This window comes from Bombina bombina, chromosome 4 (assembly GCF_027579735.1).
Source record: "Bombina bombina isolate aBomBom1 chromosome 4, aBomBom1.pri, whole genome shotgun sequence".
In the NCBI taxonomy this organism is placed as follows: Eukaryota; Metazoa; Chordata; class Amphibia; order Anura; family Bombinatoridae; genus Bombina; species Bombina bombina.
Window position 1 is genome coordinate 109,074,074 of NC_069502.1, and position 22,805 is coordinate 109,096,878.

The following is a 22,805-nucleotide window of genomic DNA, read 5'->3' on the forward strand; positions in this document are numbered from 1 at the left end:
ATTCTGGGCATACATAAGCATTCTCTTCAGCAAAGTATACCAAGAAAATGAGTACGGTTGATATGTGTTTCCCATTAAAGGGATACAAAATTTAAAAGAGAACTTTCATAATTTTGACACACTTTTCAGTTTTAAGAGGCTTCTCAATTTACGTCAATTATCAAATTCACTTTGTTCTCTTGAAAAGCATACTTAGGTAGGCTCATACTACTGGGAGCTAGCTGGTGATTGGTGGCTGCACACATGCTTCTTGTCACTGGCTCACCAGATGTATTCAGCTAGCTCCCTGTAGTGAATTGCCTATTTTATCTGTGTATTTAAGCCCTTTGCAAAGATTAAAGGGATAGTTAAATCCAAAATAAACTTTCATGATTCAGATAGGGCATGTAATTTTAAACAACTTTCTAATTTACTTTTATCAGCAAATTTGCTTTGTTCTTTTGGTATTTTTATTTGAAAGCTTAACCTAGGTAGGCTAATATGCTAATTTCTAAGCCCTTGAAGGCCACCTCTTATCTGAATTCATTTGAAAGTTTTCACAGCTAGAGGGTTTTAGTTCAGTTAGTTAGTCAACACTAAAATGCAAGTCTGTCAAAAGATCTGAAATAAGGGGGCAGTGAGCAGAAGCTTAGATACAAGGTTATTACAGAGGTAAAAAGTATATTAATATAACTGTGTTTGGGAATGGTAAATAAAGGGATTATCTATCTTTTTAAACAATAACTTATTTTGGTGTTTACTATCCCTTTAAATTCCATCTAAAATATCAAACAATTGCAAACATCCCAGATCTGTTTATACAAAGGGAAAAGTTTACCATCACTTTAAAATGCTCTGATACATGATTATTTTCATTTTAACATAGTAACATAGTAGATGAGGTTGAAAAAAGACCGAAGTCCCTCAAGTTCAACCTATACAAATCTAAAATATATACAAAAAGCTCCAGTTAATCTTAAATAATCCCACTAAAAGGTGACCCATTTAATACTAGCAATCATATCCATGAATTTTGTTTATAGACAGAATAGTATCCAAATAAGTTTTAAATGTATCTAGGGTATTGGAATTCACTACCTCCTTTGGTAATGAGTTCCACAATTTTATTGCTCTTACAGTGAAAAAATGTTTCCGTTGCAAGAGATTAAATCTCCTTTCCTGCAACCTTAAATTGTGACCTCTGTTTCTGCAATATCTTTTTTTTTTTTGCGATTGGTCCCCAGAACTGCACTCCATACTCAAGGTGATGTCTTACGAGGGCTTTATATAGTGACAGAATTATGCTTTCCTCCCTTGAGTCAATGCCTCTTTTAATACATGCTAGTATCTTATTAGCCTTTGAAGCTGCTGCCCTGCATTGTACACCCATATTTAGCTTGTTATCTATTACTACCCCCAAATCCCTTTCCTCCTGTGTTTGGCTAAGTCTTGTTCTATTTAAATAATACGTTGCATTGCTTATTTTTACTTCCAAAATGTAGAACCTTGCATTTTCCCGTATTAAATCTCATTTTCCATTTACCTGCCCATACTTCTAATTTTTGCAGGTCCCTTTGTAACGAAAATTCATCCTGCTCTGACCTAATGACCTTACTTAACTTGGTATCATCTGCAAAAATAGAGATGTCGCTATTTAATCCTTGCTCCCAGTCATTTATAAAAATTTTAAAAAGAATAGCGCCCAGCACTGATCCCTGGGGTACTCCACTGATTACCTTTGTCCAATCTGAATATGATCCATTTACTACTACTCGTTGCTCCCTATATTTATCCAGTTATTTATCCACAAACTAACATTTTCAGCTATTCCCAGTCCCTTAATTTTGTGCATTAATCTCTCATGGGGCACTGTATCAAACGCCTTTGCAAAATCTAAGTATATCACATCAACTGATTCCCCTTTATCTATATTTTTACTTACTTCCTCATAGAATCTAATTAGATTAGTTTGACATGATCTATTTCTCATAAAACCATGCTGATTAGAACTCCATAATTTTGTTTACACGAATATGCTCATCAATATAATCCCTACAAATATCTTCCCCACTATTGATGTCAGACTAACTGGTCTATAGCTTCCTGGATCATCCCTACCTACCTTTTTGAAGAGTGGCACCACATCAGCTTTACGCCAATCCTTGGGTACCATGTCTGAGGATAATGAGTCTTGAAAAATTAAGAGTAGAGGTTTGTCTATAACAGTGCTAAATTCCCTTAACACCTTTGGGTGTATTCCATCTGGGCCTGGAGTTTTATTTACCTTAATATTATCCAATTTGTTCCTGATATCCTCTATACATAACCCAATTAATGGTATGGGCTGGCATGTTCTATTTTGTTCCAAAGTATCATCCAATGGTTCCTCTCTTGTGTATACTGAAGACAAAAACTGGTTTAGTATCTCAGCCTTCTCCCTGTCACTGTTAATCATGCTACCCTCCCCGCATTTTAATGTACCTATATTGTCTTTCTTAGATTTTTTGCTATTTATGTACTTAAAGAACCTTTTAGGCTTAGATTTAGAATCCTTTGCAATTCATTTTTAATTTTCAATTTTGGCTAATTTGATTGCTTTTTTGCATGCATTGTTACATTCCTTATAAATATGGAATTTTGAGTCTGTACTATTTTCTTTGAATAATTTAAATGCCCTACGTTTTTTCCTAATTTCTCTTAACACATTTATATTGAGCCACATTGGCTTGGATTTTTTTATTTTTATAACCATATGATATTTGTTGATATGTATATTTATTTAACAAAGTTTTAAATGTTATCCATTTATCCTCTGTATTTTTATTAGAGAATACTTTAAAGTGACATGAAACCCAAATTATTTATTTCATGATTTAGAAAAAGCATGCAATTTTGTACAACTTTCCAGTTTACTTCTATTGTCTAATTTTCTTCATTCTCTTGATATCCTTTGTTGAAAATCATATTTAAATAGTCTTAGTAGCTGCTGATTGGTGGCTGCACAAAGATGCCTCGTGTGATTGGCTCACCCATATGCGTTGCTATTTCTTTAACAAAGGATATCTAAAGAATGCAAATTAGATACCAGTAAATTGGAATGCTGTTTATTATTGTATTCTCTATCTGACTCATGACAGAAATATTTTGGGTTTCATGTCCCAAAGTAGTGGTTTAGTTTTTGAGGGATATATTTGGGATAGAGAGGACTTGCTAGACTGCTACCTCGGGTACTCTGCCAATTCATTCTTTTCCTTCCGTCTCAGGAGGGAGGAGCGCAGCTTTCGTCTGTAGTTAACACTTGTTTCAAGCTTTAAATTAGTGCTGTGTGGATGACAGGTCCTGCACATCCCAATGTCTCAGGAAAAGGATACCCCTCGGCAAGAGCAGACTGTGTATGTGTCAGGCTGCTGCTGCAGGTAGGGTTAGTACTCTGTATGTACTGGGAATTGTGTTACTAAACCCTGCGCTGTGCATGTGTTTGTTGGCTAATGCTTGTACATAGCGTTTGATCGCACCTAGTGTTTTCCCCTGCAGATGATCAGCTTAGCCCTGCTGGATTCATTTATCTGTGAGTCATTTGCTAAAAGCTACCTGGAAAAGGGTCTTTGAATATTTGGGAAATTAAAAAATAAAAATAAAATAGATGAGCTTTATGTACTTATGGTATTGATGGAGATAAAAGATAGCTCTGTGCTGTGCTTTCACATGAAAAATAAGAGTTTGCTTCCTGCCTGTGTGTGTATAAGTAAATCTTCTATAGAGGGCAATAACTTGTTTATAAATGGAATGCTGAGTGTTTACCAGCTTATCCCATATTTATTTAATTAAAAAATAATAATATTCTTCCTTCTTTCCTTAGATCAGTAGTAAAAACCTTTAAACTCATTTCTGTTATAAACCCATCTATTATGATTATTTAAAGAATAATGAACATTACACATCGGCTTGTCCACTCGCTAAAAAGCAAACTCTGTAACTTAGGTTTTCAAAATGCTGCAAACTGACTAAACCAGCTATTTATTTGCAGGTTACTGTATTTGCTTGTTGCTTACACAAAAGCAAGAGGTATTTAATGTTTACTTATTTATAAAAATACATCAGCAATTTATTACATTGTAAAGTCCATATATAAAATAATTGTTTAAATCTTTTTAAAACTCTCATTTTGTTTCTAAGGTTTGCCTTGTTTTGCAGTCTAGGAACATACCACTTGTGAAAATTGATTTATTTTCTCTATTACTTTGTACAGTTAGAAAGTGATATAAATAATCTCCTACATATATAAAGCAATAACTGTATATAATGTTACAGGCTCAGAGTTGAATGGTGAAACTTCTCCAAAAAAGTACATTGACTTATTTTACTGTTATTGGGTGTCTGCTGATAACCTCTCATCTAAAAAACAAAATGTATGCTTTCCTGATAAACTAATTCCATTCATGGTGGTGAGAGTCCACAAACCATTACTCCTGGGATTCAACTCCTGGCCACTAAGAGGAGGCAAAGATACCCAACATTCCAAGATCTTTTTATCCCACTCACCCATCTGGTATCCCAATCTAATGTATAGCCAAAAAAATTGAAAAAAGAAATAGAGAATTTGTAAATGAGATATCAGGGTAAATTAGGTGCATACTTGAACTTCTGCCAATTGTAAAAATAAATATGAGTAGGTCTTATAGACTCTCACCACCATGAAAGAAATACATTCATTACGCAAGTATAAATTCTGTTTTCTTTCATAAGGTGGTGAGAGTCCTTGAGCCATTACTCTGTGGAGTGCACGAGTAAATGGGTGGGACAAAAATTTACCAAAGACTGCAGTTTGAAGGACTTTCCTGCCAAAAGCTGCCTCAGAAGTTGCAAAAATATACAAGGATAGAATTTTGTGAAGGTGTGAAAAGAAGACCAGGTTACCGTTTTGAAATATGTTCTATAGAAGATTCACTGTTAAATGATTAAGAAATGGAAACTGAGCTAGTAGAATGGGCTGTAATTAATTTTGGGGGAAACTTTCCCGCCTCTTAGTAAGCTTTATGGGCGCGATCCGATATACGGCGTAGTTTTCGGCTGAGTGAGGGAACCCGCGCCGCCCGTAATTTCACCTCGCACATTGTGGTATCCAATATACGGCCCTGTCAGATGCTAAAGTGGCGTAAGTAGGACAAACTGGCGTTGTTCCGAAAAGTGCGCAAATACTTACTTTAGTTGTCGCAAGTACTTACGCCAGTATTTTGTCCACGTAAAGTCTCAAAGTGTAGTTTTATGCAAATTAGGCTAAAACTCGTAAAAATTACCGGCGACTCCATCTAAAAATGCGCAACGTAATTACGCTATTCAAAAGTCATATATAAACCCATGCGCAGCCGCCATTTTCTTCAGTGTGTTTGGATGGTTCGTTGAGCTACAGCACACTACAGTGAGTTTAGGATTAGTAAGAGTAGTGAGAGAGGCGCAGCATATGGTTAGTTAAGTCGGATTTTTGTTTGGGTAAGCTTGTACATTTACTTACACTTATTTTTACATATTGCACACATATTGCATACATACATATACAAAATACACAACACTTTTTTTTTTCTAACACCTCACACATTTTATTTCAATTTTACAGTGTGATAGGCTGAGTGTTTGGTTGTGATTGTGTGTGATTGAACTGGGAGTGAGTGTGAGTGTGTGTAGTGTGAGGATGTCAGGGAGAGATAGGGCGGAAGAGGGGAGTGGAGTTGGAGGGAGAGGAGTATTGTAGTGGACAGGAGGAGCAGCGGGGTCCCGTCAGGGAGTAAGTGGAGTGGGGAGAGGGAGAGTTAGAAGGGATGATGGGAGGGGAGGTGCCCAGAGACCAGGCACACTTAGAAGAGGGACAGAGGGTGCACATGGGAACAGAAGGGGGGAGGAGGGAGAGGATAGGGAGGAACCCACACCAGGGACATCCCAGGGAGCAAGCCAGGTGGCCACAGAGGAGGAGCGCATGAGATGCCCAAACTTCTCATTCGAAGAGAATGTTGCGCTAGTCCAGGCCATCATGGACTACCACAGTGCCCTCTTTAGCCAGGAGAAGGGCAAAGGCGTTGCCCGAAGGCGTAAGACAGCATGGTTGGCGGTAGAAGATGCTGTAAACAGTGTGGCCCCGCAGAGGAGGACTGTCGAGGGACTTAAAAAAAGGTGGAACGATTGCAAGAGGCGGGTGAAAGAGAAGATGGGGCAGGAAGCCATGCACCAGAGGGGAACAGGCGGTGGTCCACCCCTGGAAACCGAATACAACACCTGGCAGGAGATGATACGCAGGTCCCTGAGTATCACAGCAGTCCGTGGACTTCCAGGGGCTTGTGACTCAGGGATTGCAACCACAGCACCTCATGCTGGTGAGTAACATCCCACACACCAGTATTATATGTATTTGAGATATAACATCCTTTAATGTCACACATTCATGTACACAATGAGGAGCATGGTATTTGGCCTACTAACAAAAAACATCTACAATTATTTTTGACATTAATGCTACTTAACACAATGCAATTCATGATATGAGGTGGAATAGTGCAATACTAACATGTCTCAGAGTAACACAGGCCACAAGCCACATGTTGAGTTTTCAGTAAATGGACACTATAGCCATCACAATAATTTTAGCTCCGAAAGCAGGTTCTGTGCCTACATCAGGCTAAAGTAAATTGTGTGACCATAGTGTCACTTAAAGAACACATTTTCTCCATCACTGACATGTACACATAACTATTGTATGAAATACATACCTGTATACTGTGCAGATTAAAATCCCTCATATCACAAATCACATTGTGCACATGCATGTTATATAGTTTGACAGGAGAATGAGTATTGTCCCTAGCATGTATCAATGTACATTGTATGCCCACATGGACTTATATATGACAGTACTAATCCCTATCATCATTTGACTCCTCCACAGAACCTCCTGTCACCAGGCTGCAAACAGGCATGCCGCCACCACCACCACCACCAGTCACAGGCATGCAGCCACCTCCACCACCAGTCAAAGCCATGCAGCCACCTCCACCACCAGTCACAGCCATGCAGCCACCTCCACCAATAGTCTTCAGGCAGCAACATGGACAGTATGCTCCCAGGCATGAGCAGGGTTGGATTGCCTCCGTTGAGGACCCAGAAGTTATGCCACCACCATTGGCATACGACCCCTGGCAAGATACCTGGCCTGAGGAATATCATTTTGGCTTTGAGGGGGAGCCAAGTCAGCCACGGACGGTCCATGTCTTTACCCCCCCCCCCCCCAACACAATGTCAGGCCAGTCATGGCTTTTCCACACAGGGGATGTCGCAAGAAATGCAAACTGGACAGGCTGAGTGGTCACACACTAGTCGTCAATGGGACTACCAATCCAGCCTGAGAGCTCCACCATCCTCTTCTCTTGGGAGAGCTCCACCATCCGCTTCCCTTGGGAGAGCTCCACCATCCTTAGATGAGCATATAGCTGAAGTTGTCCCTGAAGCACCAGCAGCTGAAGTTGTCCCTGAAGCACCAGCAGATAGAGTTGAACCTGCACCTAGAATCACTGCTGCTCAAGAGCCTGTAGATCCACTGTATTCTCCCCTGGGCGAGGAATACATTTCACTCCAGAGGAGGCTCATAACAACAAAAAGTCCAACACAGGTTTCACAGGAGCCAACAGAGGTTACTCCAGCGTACCAAAGAGCTGCAGAGTGACATGGCAGCATCATTAAGTGCAATTGTACAAAACCAGTTGCAGATGATGAGAGTTATTTCTGATATGCAGATGCAGACTGACAACAGATGGCGGGAACAAAACCAACTCTTGAGTGTGTTGGTTGAGCACTTCACACACCAGCAGGACACTGCCTGCAGCCTATCATCTGTGGCCAGCACTCCAGCAGAATCATCTGAATCTTCCCAAACAAGGAAAACCAGGAAATCCACTCCAGTCACCTCTGCCCCCTTATCCAAGAAGCCTAAAAAAAAAATATATTCTTATAGTTCACCATAAATCTTGTCCTCTGTTATTTACCATATAATTGTCATCCACATCCATGTGAGGGGTGTTTTAGTACACTAATATTGTTTAAACATATAATAAGGCCTGTGTGGAAATGGCCCAAAAAAGGTAATATTATCCTGTTTCTGACATATTCTTGTACTATAACTCCCATCCACAATAGTTGTTTCTGAAGGGTACATATAGTAATATTCACTTCTAAGCTGTAAATCAATGTATCTCACATCCAATATAAATTGACACGGTATATATAGTAGTGATTTTACTGATAGGGTGTGCATTATCAGGTGTTTTATGTCTGCAGGTGAGAGGTTGTGGTGTCTGTGATTGGTTTGACACAATTGCAAAGAGGCAGCCTTCAAGAAGGTGTTAGAAATGATCATATGAGCCATCCTAGGTTTTGCTTTCAACTAAGAATACCAAGAGAACAAAGCAAGTGTTCTAATTAAATCTGAAAGTAGTTTGAAATAACATGCCCTATTTAAAAGAAGGTTTTCTTTGGACTTGACTGTCCCTTTATATATTTTGGCATCAGTGCCAAGCTGTGTTAGCATTAGAATAAATTACACTCCAGTGGGTTCTAAAGAGATGAAGGTAATCCAATTGAAAGTAAATAAGCAAGTATATGTCCACAATGTGATAAAGTACCTACAAGCTCGATCCATTTGATTATGTTGTGGCTTCAAACTATTTCAAATACACAAATAAACCTTAAAAATAAATATCATAGTATACTGTCCCTTTAACCTTGAGATGCTGCTGAAATGTATGTGTTTGTTAAGGCTTCCAGGGAGTTACGTTGTTTTTTTAGTCAGTGCAAGGGTTCCTGCGCCTGCAATTTGTGGCGAGATGAGAATGGAGTAGATTTTCTGAAATCTGCGTGCGTAAGTCCTTACGCTGTATATTGGATACCAAACTGTGCGTGTTTTGTATGTCAGTCTATGGGTAAAAAAAATACGGCTGAAGGCAGAAATATACGCGTGTAAGTTGTATGCTACGCCGTATATGTGATACCAAACCATAGCAAAATTTGCCGTCGCTGGCTTCTGCGGGCGACGCTGCATATCGGATCGGGCCATATGTATCCACTGTTTACACCAGAAAACTAAAATAAAAGCTGATGCTGTCTGATCCAAACAAGTACTAGTAAATAGAACAAATATACTACAGGATTGTCTAAAATCCATTGAACTTTGTAAAAGTAAAATTCATAATGTTTTTACTAAATTATACAAAAGATTTTCTAAAAATTCTTTTGAATCGGAAAAAATAAAGAAAATACAATTTTTGTATTGATTTTTTTGTAGAAACCACTTTATGCAAAATACTATTGAGTTCTTAACACCTTCCTCCTGTGTAGGCAAAGAAAAGACTGGGGTAGACCAGAGATGTAAAAAGGATTAAAAGCTATCTTTGCCTCCTCCTAGTGGCCAGGAGTTGAATCCCAGGAGTAGTGGACTCTCAACACCTTATAAAAGATATTGGCAGCCATCACTACCGTGATAACAAAAGGCCTGGGTGAACTGAGGGGGTTAAATACATGCTGTAGCATTGATTAAATCAAAGTAAAAAAGAAAAGAAGCTCCTATACATATTTGGAACTTAAAGCATGACAAGTGCATCACTGCTAGTAAATTATAAAATTACTCAGCTGGTGATATTTATGCGAAAAGTTTTATTAGCTCAAATTGGTTTACAGACATATCAGAGAAATATATGAATATAGTGTCAAAACACGCTCAGTTCTTAAAGGGACATAGTACACATATGCTTAATAACCTGAAAGTGATGCAGCATAACTGGACAAAGCTGACAAGAAAATATCAACAGCTCACCAGAGTAAGTGCTGTGTAAACAGTTTAGCACTTTGCCTAAATGTGTGCTCACTGTCCTCGTGATCCTAGGAACCAATGCAACAGCAGCAAATAAATGTGGGGCATACTCCGATGATGTTACAGGACAGTTTGAACGCGTTCTGCTCCTCCCATAGGGCTTGCACGGAGCCTCATCAGCATCTGTTTACTTCTGTTGCATTGGTTCCTGGGATCACGAGTACAGTGAGCACACATTTAGGTAAAGGGCTCCACTTGTATAGAGCATAGAAGCCGAAGATAGCTGCTCAGACCCGGCATAGTTATGGAGGATAAGTGGCCACAAGCATTAGCCCTTCATCAACAGGGCTTCCATATGTATAAAGAGGTCACACTGGAAAAGGAAACTTCACCTTAAAGGGACAGTATACACCAATTTTCATTTAACTGCATGTAATAGACACTACTATAAGGAAGAATATGCACAGATACTGATATAAAAATCCAGTATGAAACTGTTTAAAAACTCACTTAGAAGCTCCCAGTTTAGCCCTGTTGAAAAAGTTAGCTGGAATTCCCACTGCAAGTGGTTCTATAGCACAAAAAGCAGGCACCTCCCTCCCCCTTCCTCTGCATATGAAAAGACTCTTTACACAAACAGGAGCAAGCTGGAGTAAGTATACATCTAAAACTTTGGGGCTTGGTTAGGAGTCTGAAAATCAGCACAATGTTATTTAAAAATAAGCAAAACTATACCTTTTTAAAAAAACAACCAAAAAAAAAAACAACCTGTATGGGCTTTATAAATGGATCATCTGCAAACCATTTATGGAAACAAAAATCTAGTGTATAATGATGTTGGTTGGTGGTCGTTGTCAACATTTGAGTGCCGGGTGGCACCTGAGCGTGCTTTGACACTAAGTGCTCAGTATTTATTATATGTTCATATATTTCAATATGTTTGTGAAACTATTTCAGCTAATACAACTTTTCTAAAAAAAATATTACCAGCTGAGCAGTGGCGTATTTATGTTTTGTGCTGCCCTAGGCACTCAAAATTCTGCTGCTCCCCCCCCCCCTGCAAATGTTTAAGGCCTTTTTTCCACGTAATATTTCTTTGGGTCAGTGTGTAAAATGTTTTTGATTTGTTTGGTTTTTCATAACAATTCAAAAGAAAATGGCCTAGCAAAACTCTTGCATACAGGTGGGTTGAATCGCATGCATCTCATACCATTTTCTTCATGAGAAAAGAAGGGGAGGGGAAAAAAAGGAGGGAAAGGAAAGCAGGAAGGGAGGGAGAGAGAGAGAGAAAAGTGGTAAAGGAAAGAAAGGAGTGAAAGAAGGAAGCAAGGGAGGGAGTTGAGAGAAAGAAGGGATGGAGGGAGTTGAGGGAGGGAGTTGAGGAAGGGAGGGATAAAGGGAGAGATGAAGGGAGGGAAAGAAGAATACACTTTGAAAACTATCACTGTCCTTCACATGCAACCACATACAGTAATTACCATCATTCAAGTAATGAAACTTTTTAAGTGTCCTTTTACTATTTACCCCGTGGGTTCATGAATGCAGAGAAAGCAAAGCTATTAGTAGCTAACATACATTAGCACTGGGAGTTTATGATTAGACAACACATGAATGCAGAGAAAGCTAGCTATTAGTAGCTAACATACATTAGCACTGAGAGTTTATGATTAGACAATACATGAATGCAGAGAAAGCTAGCTATTAGTAGCTAACATACATTAGCACTGGGAGTTTATGATTAGACAACACATGAATGCAGAGAAAGATAGCTATTAGTAGCTAACATACATTAGCGCTGAGAGTTTATAATTATACGTCACAAGCTGATCTAAGCAGTGCACAGACACATCCAGTCTGTTAGCTGCTAAGATCTGCAATAAGCACTGCGCTCGCAGACCCACCACAGCTGATAAGGGGAGGCAGCATATCGGCACAAGGTCTTCTCCTCCAGCCTCACCTTGGAAGTGTATCCCAGGTCAAGTTTCTCACCAAGAACACTTCCACTGCAAAAATGCCGGCAGCTCTAAATGAAGCAACGGTTTAAAGGAGCACTGTTTGTAAAGAGCGACCATAATCCGCGCACGTGCCTTGTCTTCTCTGTAAAAGCCTACACTTTATTGCTCACTGTACTGTGCTGGCTTTTAGAGAGAGGATAGGAAAGATGTGCTGCCCCTCCCAAATCTGCTGGCCTAGGCACCGGCCTTGTTGGCCTAGGCCATAAAACGCCCCTACAGCTGAGTGATTTTATATTTTAATAGCAGTTAGAGCTGAAAGAACTAATCAACATAATCGATTATGAAAATAGTTGTCAACGAATCACATAATCGTTTAGTTGGTTTGCAATTAGTTGGTCTGTGCACAACACCAGCTGCTTCATCCAATGAGCTCTTGCACATGGTATTGTGTTTTATGGTTATGCCCTTAGCCTAAAAGAAGGTCTACAGACGTTTACTTTTCACTTTTTCAGGAAAGTATAAGTTTATTTTTAAGTTTTAAACTACTCCTGGCCTATGTGCAAAATAATAGGAGTCATCATTTGGATTGTTTATATTAAATTAGGGGTTTTGGGACTATGCTTTGCATGATATAGTGCTGAGCTTGTTATTTACACCTAGCTCTAGATTGATGGGAGTTGTTATTTGAATTGGTGTGCACTATTATCTGTTTGCACAATTATTAGTGGATCCCTTGCTATTGCTGATTATATGTAATGTATAGATAAATGTGTAAGGCTTTGTCCTGATATTGATATATAGTCCTTAGCGCTTTTTACTTTTTAATTATTTTTTTTTTTTAAATAAAATTGTGATTTGTACCAGATTCAACCTCTAAGTATATATTTTTTATTTTAAATGCTGACTAGATATTTTTTCCTTAACCTTATTGCTGGTTATTTACCATTTCATATAGAATTTCAAGATATTTTTACGTTTGAATGAAACTTTATTGAAAGGCCCCTTGCCAAGGAGGAAACTCCTTTGCATGGTGGAGCAAAGATAAATATCCCACCTTGGTGAAATTGGCAAAACCCTACTTATGCATCTCGGGAACCTCAACACCACCTGAGCGCCTCTTCTCTGCTGTAGGCAAAATAGCTGGCAAAAAGAGAGCCAGCCTCAGCCAGGAGCACGTGGTCATGTTGACATTTTTGCATTTCAATGTAAAGTTTCTGAAAGAATGAATAACAGACTGTTATAAACTGTGATAGTTCAACTTGTCTGCCACCTTTTAGGTGGTGGATTGAAATCATCCCGATTCGATATGATCGAGATGATTGACAGTCCCTGCTAGCAGCCGATTGGCCGCCAGTGAGCAGGGGGCGGCATTGTGCAAGTATTTCACTGGAAATGCTTGTGCAGTGATAAATGCTGACCGCGTATGCTATCGGCTTTAGCGATGTTGAGCGTAAATGATTCGCTGTAACTAATCATGTCCGCTCGACTGATAGTAAAAGTAAATATACCCCTTAGCCTGAAGTTTATATTTATAACACTCAGTATGAAGACTTTATTTTATAAATATGGAAAGAAACATTATTTTTTATCATCCGATTAGTCGATTATGAAAATAATCGTTAGTTGCAGCCCTAGTAGCAGTGTGCACTTGTCATGCTTTAAGTTTATAATATGTAGAGGAGCTTCTTTTCTTTTTTACATTGATTCAATCATTTACTATGGCTGCTAGCACACTATAGCTTATATATAATTGTGTGCACCAGTTTTTTTCCCTTTTATGCCGTAGCAATGATCAGGGATAGGCAAAGTGTCCGTACACGGACACTGGTGTCCGTGACTGGACCTTGCAGTGTCTGCCACCCAGTGTCCGCCACCCTGTGTCCGCCACAGCCTTGGTCCATGACTATCCCTACTAATGATAAAAGATTCTCCTGCTTTGAAAGAAATTGTAGTGCAGAATTCATAGGGACTGAACTCACTGAATGCTAAAAGAAAAAGGGCAGAAACCCTCCAACACTGTGAGATCTCTAACAAGATTCTAGACACGCAAATTGTGCTATACTTGTCTAAGGGGCATTCCCTGCATTTCTGTATGTGAAGGAAAGACAATCCCAGTGCAATATAGCACTACATGAGAGTTTTGTTACATTTACACTTTGTGCTGTGCATTTTATATTACTTTACACTTCAGATTGGGTCCTTTTCAGTATTATTACATTTAAGCTTTGCACTTTCTAATTAATATTTTAATGCATTTAAAATTAGATACAGCAGTAATTTGACAAATTCTGGTTGTTTTGAAAGTGTCTGTGTTACTTTAGCAAAGTAGGATCGTACTTTGTATATTTCTGTGTATCTTTTACAAATTAAAGTTAGTATTTTCTTTATTGTAAAATAAAACACAGCTTTAGAAAGTGGAAGGGCAGGGAAGTTTCCAGGGTTTTTCTGAAGCTCTCTTACAATACTTGTGAAATGCTTTCAGCATTTTAAACAAGCTTTTCTCACTGAATTATCTCGCCAACTTTATGCAGGTGAAGTTTGCTCACAGTACTCTTATTTAACTGACAGGAAAGTAATATATAGTAAACTTCTGTCAAAAACAAGTTACATTGTAATGAAAACATTTTACTTTAATTTGTATTTGCTGCAAATGGAAACTTTATATTAGCCCTAAATGTTGTCCTCTTGAATTTGGTATCCCAAAGAACCTTATTACTTCCTGTAGAAGGCATCTCTCATCTCTCTGGGACTTCCAGGTTCTGTTCTTTTCTTTATAGAATTCAGTGAGTTCAGTCCCTGTGCAGTCTGCACTATAATCAGAATTTTTAAAATCACAACCCTAAAACCACTGCTGTATAGAAATGAAAATACAAGATAAAAAGTGCAAAGTTCAAATATGGTAAAACATAATCTGATGTCTAAAGTAATAGAAAATATAAAACACAAAGTGTAAATGCAGCAGAACTGTCATATCATGCAGTGTTATATTGCACTGGGCTTGTTTCTCCTTCACATACAGAAATGCAGAGAACACTCCTTGGAGAAGTAAAGCACAATCTTCCTTTTTTAGAATTTCACTAGGGAACTTGCAGTTGGAGAATCATTTTATATAATCTCACCTGAGCGGAGAGCTTTAGATCATCAGACCCTTATTCCCCTCCTATTGTCTCTTTCTTCTATTCTCTTTGTGCTGCTGCTACAGTTGTACATTTATTTCTTTTCCTCTCTTCTTTCTTTTTAATTATCCCCTTTTCTTTATCCTGTACCGCATGTTCACCGTACTATCACTACTATTAAATACTGCACAAATAAGATGCATGTTTTCCATTACCAGTGCACATTTGGTTCTTTACTTGTGTGACAGAAATACATAAGACTTTTCACGTTACAAATTACATTTTTTGCACCATGATCTTTTAGCCATTTTGTTTTTATTCTCATCAGTTAATAAAGTTCCAACATAATCTGCAGTACAATGGCAAGAAGTGAAATGAAATAACATTTGTGAGCTAACCTTATTTCTCTCATCAGCCTTTCTCTAACCTTAGGAATATTTCCATCCAGGGCTTCACAAACGCGTGTCAGGGAGCCACTGGTACTTTAAAATTAGGCCCTGGTTTAGACACCCCAAAACACACATGGGTGCCACCTGCTACCATCTAAAGTTTAGCTTGGTACAGCTGAACCCTTTCTATGCTGCATAGCTGTGAAATACAGACACAACTTTTAATGGGTTAATTATATATATATATATATATATATATATATATATATATATATATATATATATATTGTAACGGTACCAACCGGATACCAAGGGTTAACACCAGGGAACAATGTCCTACATAGGGAATCAGCAGTTCACAACCCAGCCAGTTGTCAGGTTTAAACAGAATGACACTTTATTTGAAGGCAGCATACAGATTTATACAGGTTTTTGACCCCCCCCCCCCCAGATGGGGGTGGAAAGAATGTTGTACATTAGATAAAAGGGAGAAGTGCCCTTGACATGATACAATAGGATTATATTACTTAAACACTTCAACCACAGGACATTCTTGACTCTCCTTATCACTTAGGCGTTTCTCTCTGGGGGTGATCAAACAATAGAATGCTAAGCATTAATTAGATTGTAGCTGGAGCCAGCCACTTGTGGTTAGAAAATAAAGTTAACACTTTCAGTCCTGACCGAAGGGTCTGTCACAGACAACCTTTCTTACGTTATAGTCCAGAAGTGGCTAGGTTTGCCACAATGCTCCCCCAGAACCAAGCCGGCATACACAGTCTGATCCCAACGGATCGGCTTGGGGATGTCCGGGGCAACAACTTTCGGCTCAAGTAAGCTACGGGGTGTTCTCCGCCATCTGCTCCAACTTGGCTCAGTACTGCCCCCACCCCAAACATGGAAGCGTCTCTTCCCGGAGGGACTGGGCTTGGGTAGTCACAGGGTTAACATTAGCGGGATCCATGGGAGCATAGGCAGAAACAAGGGGGGCCAAGTCATTTCCAAGGAGAACATCAGCAGGTAAGTCCTTCTTGACCCCCACATTCACAAGTCTAGCGCCCACTCCCCAATCCAAATGTACCCTGGCAACAGGTAGGCGGAACACAGTGCCCCCTGCTACCCTCACAGCCACAGTGTCTCCAGTGTGCTGTTTCTCAGGCACCAAGTTCTCTTGAAGCAAGGTCATGGTAGCACCAGTATCCCGTAGACAACTGACCTCCTTCCCATTCACTTTAACCCGTTGCCGGTTATTCCGGTGGGCAGCTTGCACGGGGTCTGCTTCATGTAGGCTGCCCCAGCATTCTGGCGCCTCTACGTAGCGGGCCACAGGCTGAGGATTATGTGGGATTCCGCCAGCGGGTCTTCTCCAGGACTGTGCTTGATTCGCTGCATTTAGGGGACACTCTGGTCTTTTGTGCCCTAGTTGCTTACATCCAAAGCACCGAATAGGTTGTGAGTAGCCCCGCGAATTGAACCGGGCTCTCTGAGGGTAGTTCGTGGCCGGAGGCCGTGTGGTATAGCGGTGCGCCGGGGGTTGGTAACTGGCAGCTGCTGGGGTGACTGGGGGTCTGTACTCCACTCTAGCAGTGGGCAATCGGTATACTGCTCCCCCTGCCCCTCGTACTGCCACGGATCCGCCAGTGGGTGCTGTATCCGGCACCAAATGGGGAGCTATCAGGGTTAAAGTAGCTCCCGAATCCCGAAGTCCCTGGACCGACATCACCTCATGCAGAATTCCCAGGGGTTCCTCGGCTTGGGTGCTCAACACCTCATGAGCGGCTGGCTCCGTTTGGTAATGGTGAGCAGCCGCCCTTGGGGCCAGGTTCTGTCTGACCTGGTTCCAAGCTTGTCTGCTCCGATTTTGGGTGCACTCACGTGCCATATGTCCCCACTGCTTGCAGGTGTGGCATTGTATATTAGCCCGTCCATTGTTAGGCTGTAGTCCATGGTGCCTCCTGGCATCAAAATGCTGGTCTGCTAATCTGGCTGCTTCGGTTAAGGTGAGGGGTTTTCGATCTCTCACCCATTCTTGGGCTTCTGGGGACAAGCCGTTAAAGAATTGCTCCAACAGCATCAGTTGTCGCAATTCTTCCATGGTGGTAGCTTGGCTGGCCTGTATCCACCCCTGAGATGCTTGATCCAGCTTGTGGGCCCACTCTGCATGGGAATCTCTTTCTGGCTTGCGCAGGCCTCTAAACTTGCGCCGGTATGCCTCTGAGGTAATGGCATATCTTTCCAAGATCGCTCTCTTCACTTTAGCGTAATCCTTGCTGTCCTCCCTGGGTACAGCGCGATACGCTTCCGCTGCCCTACCGGCTAGCTTGCCTGCTAGCACCGGCACCCATACGGACTGCTCCAAATCATGTAACTCGCACAGTCTCTCAAAATCCTGTAAATACCCATCAATCTCATCCTTCTCCTCACAAAACATTTTAAATGCATGGTATGGGATTTTGGGTCTTACTGGGTTGCTGAGTGCGTCCAAAATGGATTCTGCTCGGGAGGATGCATTCCGCGGACTGTGTGCCATCACGTACTCCTGCACATCTGCCATTACCACGGATAGCATATCCCGTGGTACAGGTTGGGGTAAAAATTCCAGCCTGGTCCTCATTTCCCTCTGGTATAGGGTCTCCTCCATGGCTGCTGGAGGCGTAGCGCTGCGAGCTCTGTCTCCCTCCATCAGCTCAGCAATTAATATAGCCTTGGGTTTGCTGCTGCCTATCTTTCCCCTGGCTTCTAGCAGTTCCTTTTACGTTTGTCTCTTTAGCTTAGAATAATCCATCTCCATTCACTTCGGTCCCTGGTACTCCTTCCATCTTAGTCAGTATTGTAGTACTCCCCCTCTTCCTGAGGTTACTGGCTTGTGTAGTTGCTCTTCTGGGCGATAAGGTTCATTCCGTCGCTTGCCACCAATTGTAACGGTACCAACCGGATACCAAGGGTTAACACCAGGGAACAATGTCCTACATAGGGAATCAGCAGTTCACAACCCAGCCAGTTGTCAGGTTTAAACAGAATGACACTTTATTTGAAGGCAGCATACAGATTTATACAGGTTTTTGACCCCCCCCCCCCCCAGATGGGGGTGGAAAGAATGTTGTACATTAGATAAGAGGGAGAAGTGCCCTTGACATGATACAATAGGATTATATTACTTAAACACTTCAACCACAGGACACTCTTGACTCTCCTTATCACTTAGGCGTTTCTCTCTGGGGGTGATCAAACAATAGAATGCTAAGCATTAATTAGATTGTAGCTGGAGCCAGCCACTTGTGGTTAGAAAATAAAGTTAACACTTTCAGTCCTGACCGAAGGGTCTGTCACAGACAACCTTTCTTACGTTATAGTCCAGAAGTGGCTAGGTTTGCCACATATATATATATATATATATATATATATATATATATATATATATATATATATATATATATATATATATATATATATATATATATATATATATATATATATATATATATACAGGGAGTGCAGAATTATTAGGCAAACGAGTATTTTGACCACATCATCCTCTTTATGCATGTTGTCTTACTCCAAGCTGTATAGGCTCGAAAGCCTACTACCAATTAAGCATATTAGGTGATGTGGATCTCTTTAATGAGAAGGGGTGTGGTCTAATGACATCAACACCCTATATCAGGTGTGCATAATTATTAGGCAACTTCCTTTCCTTTGGCAAAATGGGTCAAAAGAAGGACTTGACAGGCTCAGAAAAGTCAAAAATAGTGAGATATCTTGCAGAGGGATGCAGCACTCTTAAAATTGCAAAGCTTCTGAAGCGTGATCATCAAACAATCAAGCGTTTCATTCAAAATAGTCAACAGGGTCGCAAGAAGCGTGTGGAAAAACCAAGGCGCAAAATAACTGCCCATGAACTGAGAAAAGTCAAGCGTGCAGCTGCCAAGATGCCACTTGCCACCAGTTTGGCCATATGTCAGAGCTGCAACATCACTGGAGTGCCCAAAAGCACAAGGTGTGCAATACTCAGAGACATGGCCAAGGTAAGAAAGGCTGAAAGACGACCACCACTGAACAAGACAAACAAGCTGAAACGTCAAGACTGGGCCAAGAAATATCTCAAGACTGATTTTTCTAAGGTTTTATGGACTGATGAAATGAGAGTGAGTCTTGATGGGCCAGATGGATGGGCCCGTGGCTGGATTGGTAAAGGGCAGAGAGCTCCAGTCCGACTCAGATGCCAGCAAGGTGGAGGTGGAGTACTGGTTTGGGCTGGTATCATCAAAGATGAGTTTGTGGGGCCTTTTCGGGTTGAGGATGGAGTCAAGCTCAACTCCCAGTCCTACTGCCAGTTTCTGGAAGACACCTTCTTCAAGCAGTGGTACAGGAAGAAGTCTGCATCCTTCAAGAAAAACATGATTTTCATGCAGGACAATGCTCCATCACACGCGTCCAAGTACTCCACAGCGTGGCTGGCAAAAAAGGGTATAAAAGAAGAAAATCTAATGACATGGCCTCCTTGTTCACCTGATCTGAACCCCATTGAGAACCTGTGGTCCATCATCAAATGTGAGATTTACAAGGAGGGAAAACAGTACACCTCTCTGAACAGTGTCTGGGAGGCTGTGGTTGCTGCTGCACGCAATGTTGATGGTGAACAAATCAAAACACTGACAGAATCCATGGATGGCAGGCTTTTGAGTGTCCTTGCAAAGAAAGGTGGCTATATTGGTCACTGATTTGTTTTTGTTTTGTTTTTGAATGTCAGAAATGTATATTTGTGAATGTTGAGATGTTATATTGGTTTCACTGGTAAAAATAAATAATTGAAATGGGTATATATTTGTTTTTTGTTAAGTTGCCTAATAATTATGCACAGTAATAGTCACCTGCACACACAGATATCCCCCTAAAATAGCTATAACTAAAAGCAAACTAAAAACTACTTCCAAAACTATTCAGCTTTGATATTAATGAGTTTTTTGGGTTCATTGAGAACATGGTTGTTGTTCAATAATAAAATTAATCCTCAAAAATACAACTTGCCTAATAATTCTGCACTCCCTGTATATACACACATACATACTTGTACCCATCTTTTCTTTACCTGTGTTTTCTCTAGCCAACTTTAGCTTCCAAATTCCTCTGATTTACAAAAGATGATTTTTTGTGTAGCCTTTTTTACTCTACACCTTGCTATCTATTACAGTACAATTCTTTTTTTTTAAAAAAAGGAAATTGCTTATGTAATACAGACATCCCAACTCTCCCTGAAGTTCAGGGAGTCTCCCTGATTGTAATAGCGGCTCCCTAATGCCAGCAAATGGAATGCAATCTCCCTGAAACTCCAAGTACCATGATCCAATTTGGCCCAAATCCAGAAAAGTGTTTATTTAAGGAATGCCTTTAGTTGCTGGGACGTTATAGAACCCTTAAAGCATGCACCAGTAACCAAAAAGCCCCTACTTATTCTAATAAAATAAAAACACAAATACAGGTTTCCCTCGGTTTACAACGGTTCAATTTGCACCGTTTTTTTCAGTCATGTGACTGCTATTGAAAACATTGAGAAGCAGTGCATTGATTAAAATAGCCAGTAGTTGGATCTGTCCGCTTGTGTTGCAGCAAAGATATGCAAGCCAAGCAAGCTGAAATTAATCAGTTTAACCAGACCTGAGCTATCGAGCAGCTTGCAAAGGAACAAGATCTTCCTGTCTATAAATCAGTCCAGATTGGAATGCATAGAAAGAACTGTTTGCAGAAAAATGCAAGTAAAGTCTGTGTTGTGTGATTATTTTATTAGGTTTATAATGCTGTTTAGCAAATGTTTTTGTTCATTTAACTTAGTTTAATTATATATTCTGTGTTGTGTGATTATTTTATTAGGTTTATAATGCTGTTTAGCATTTAAAGTCTTCATTTCAAAGCTTTAAAAATAATGTATTAGGTGTTAATTATGCCAATTTTGAGAGGGGCCTGGAACCTAACTCCCTCACTTCCCATTGACTTACATTATAAACTGGGTTTCAATTTACAACCATTCCTTCTGGAACCTAACCCCGGCGTAAACTGTGGGCTACCTGGACTACCTTATTTACTGCACGTAATTAAACTTCGTATTCTAAAATAGTTAAGTATTCAACAAGCGTACGATCACTGAAAAATAGGTATGTGGTTGTGCAATAAAGCTACTTTTTTTATTTTAAATGTGACTTTAGTGGGAAGCTACTTTAATGATAAGTCTCTATCTTATTTAGGGTTTCAAGGTGTCCAATATATAACTGGGAGGGGGGGTGTCGGCGCAGTAGCGGGTGAACCCACGTCCCTGAAATGAGTTTTTGCAGGTTGGGATGTCTGGTAATAATGCTTTGATTTGTCTTTTTAATTATACATAAATGCTAGCTGGATATTCTGTGTATAATCCCTGCAAAGAGGATAAATCCACATTTAGTAGCCTCATTGCATTGCTGATCCTGAGCTATACATGACAATTGCCAACTAAGCATTTGTAATAAAATGCTTTAAATTCATTCTTACAAATTAGAATATATATATATATATAACGTACAAATCAAATACACCATGGAGCTCATTCTTACTTATATATATAATCAATACTTATATAAAAACACTTTAATATAAACAGCACTTGTGTCATAAATCATCAATATTTTGGGCTAAACTAGACATGAATCATGTTATGAAACATATAACTAAACATCACCAAATCAAAACCAAAGGATCTAATCATGTGCACTGATATAAATATATCGCCATCTAGTGGTCAGTTTTAAACACTGCACTATCAACATTTTGGAATTAAATTATCTAGGATTTTCGACAATACAATGCAAATGATAACTACAGCATTATCTCTAGTGAACATTGGTTTTCATAAAAAATTAACACAATATTCTTTTTATATAGATAAATATATTTTGGTATATGAAATCGCAACATGTGATTACTTTGCAATACATTTTTAATAATAGGAATACTAGGAAAAATGCATAAGAATTTGACTGCTTCTTTAACTGCCGAATACGGAAGTAGGCAGCTACTTGTGGACTTCGGCTATATTTAATGCCGTATTTTTGCTTGTGAAAAATCACCACACTAAGATCTGGATTTGCACAGATCTTAGTGTGGTGACCTTTCACAAAAATTAATTCGGCACTGAAAATAGCCAAAGTCCTACTTCTGTATTCGTCAGCTAATGAAGCTGCTGTATACCTATGCCTACTAGGAATTAAAGGGACATTATACACTAGATGTTTCTTTGTATAAATGTTTTGTAGATGATCCATTTATATAGCCTATACAACTTTTTTTTTTTAAATCTATAGTTTTGCTTATTTTTAAAAAACATTGCACTGATTTTCAGACTTTTAACCAATCCCCAACGTTTTAGGAGAATACTGATGTATACCTACTCCAGCTTGCTCCTGTTTGTGTAAAGAGTCTTTTCATATGAAGGGGGAGGGGGGGGGGGAGTGTCTGCTGTTATTGCTATACAACCACTTTCAGTGGGTGTTTC

The 22,805-nt window shown here is 39.8% G+C and overlaps 1 protein-coding gene across 3 annotated transcripts in view; it reads left to right on the plus strand.

Annotated features, from left to right (window-relative positions):
• Nucleotides 1-22,805, plus strand: part of MMUT (methylmalonyl-CoA mutase) — a 212,893-nt gene that overhangs the window by 10,602 nt on the left and 179,486 nt on the right. Inside the window, exon 1 of one of the 3 annotated variants that reach the window (XM_053709591.1) lies at nt 3,359-3,395. The exons of the other annotated variants lie outside the window; for them this stretch is intronic. Within the exon in view, the coding sequence (XP_053565566.1) occupies nt 3,374-3,395 (22 nt within the window). The 5' untranslated portion in view covers nt 3,359-3,373. Of the gene's footprint in view, nt 1-3,358; nt 3,396-22,805 lie in introns of those variants that run through there. 3 annotated transcript variants of the gene reach the window in all.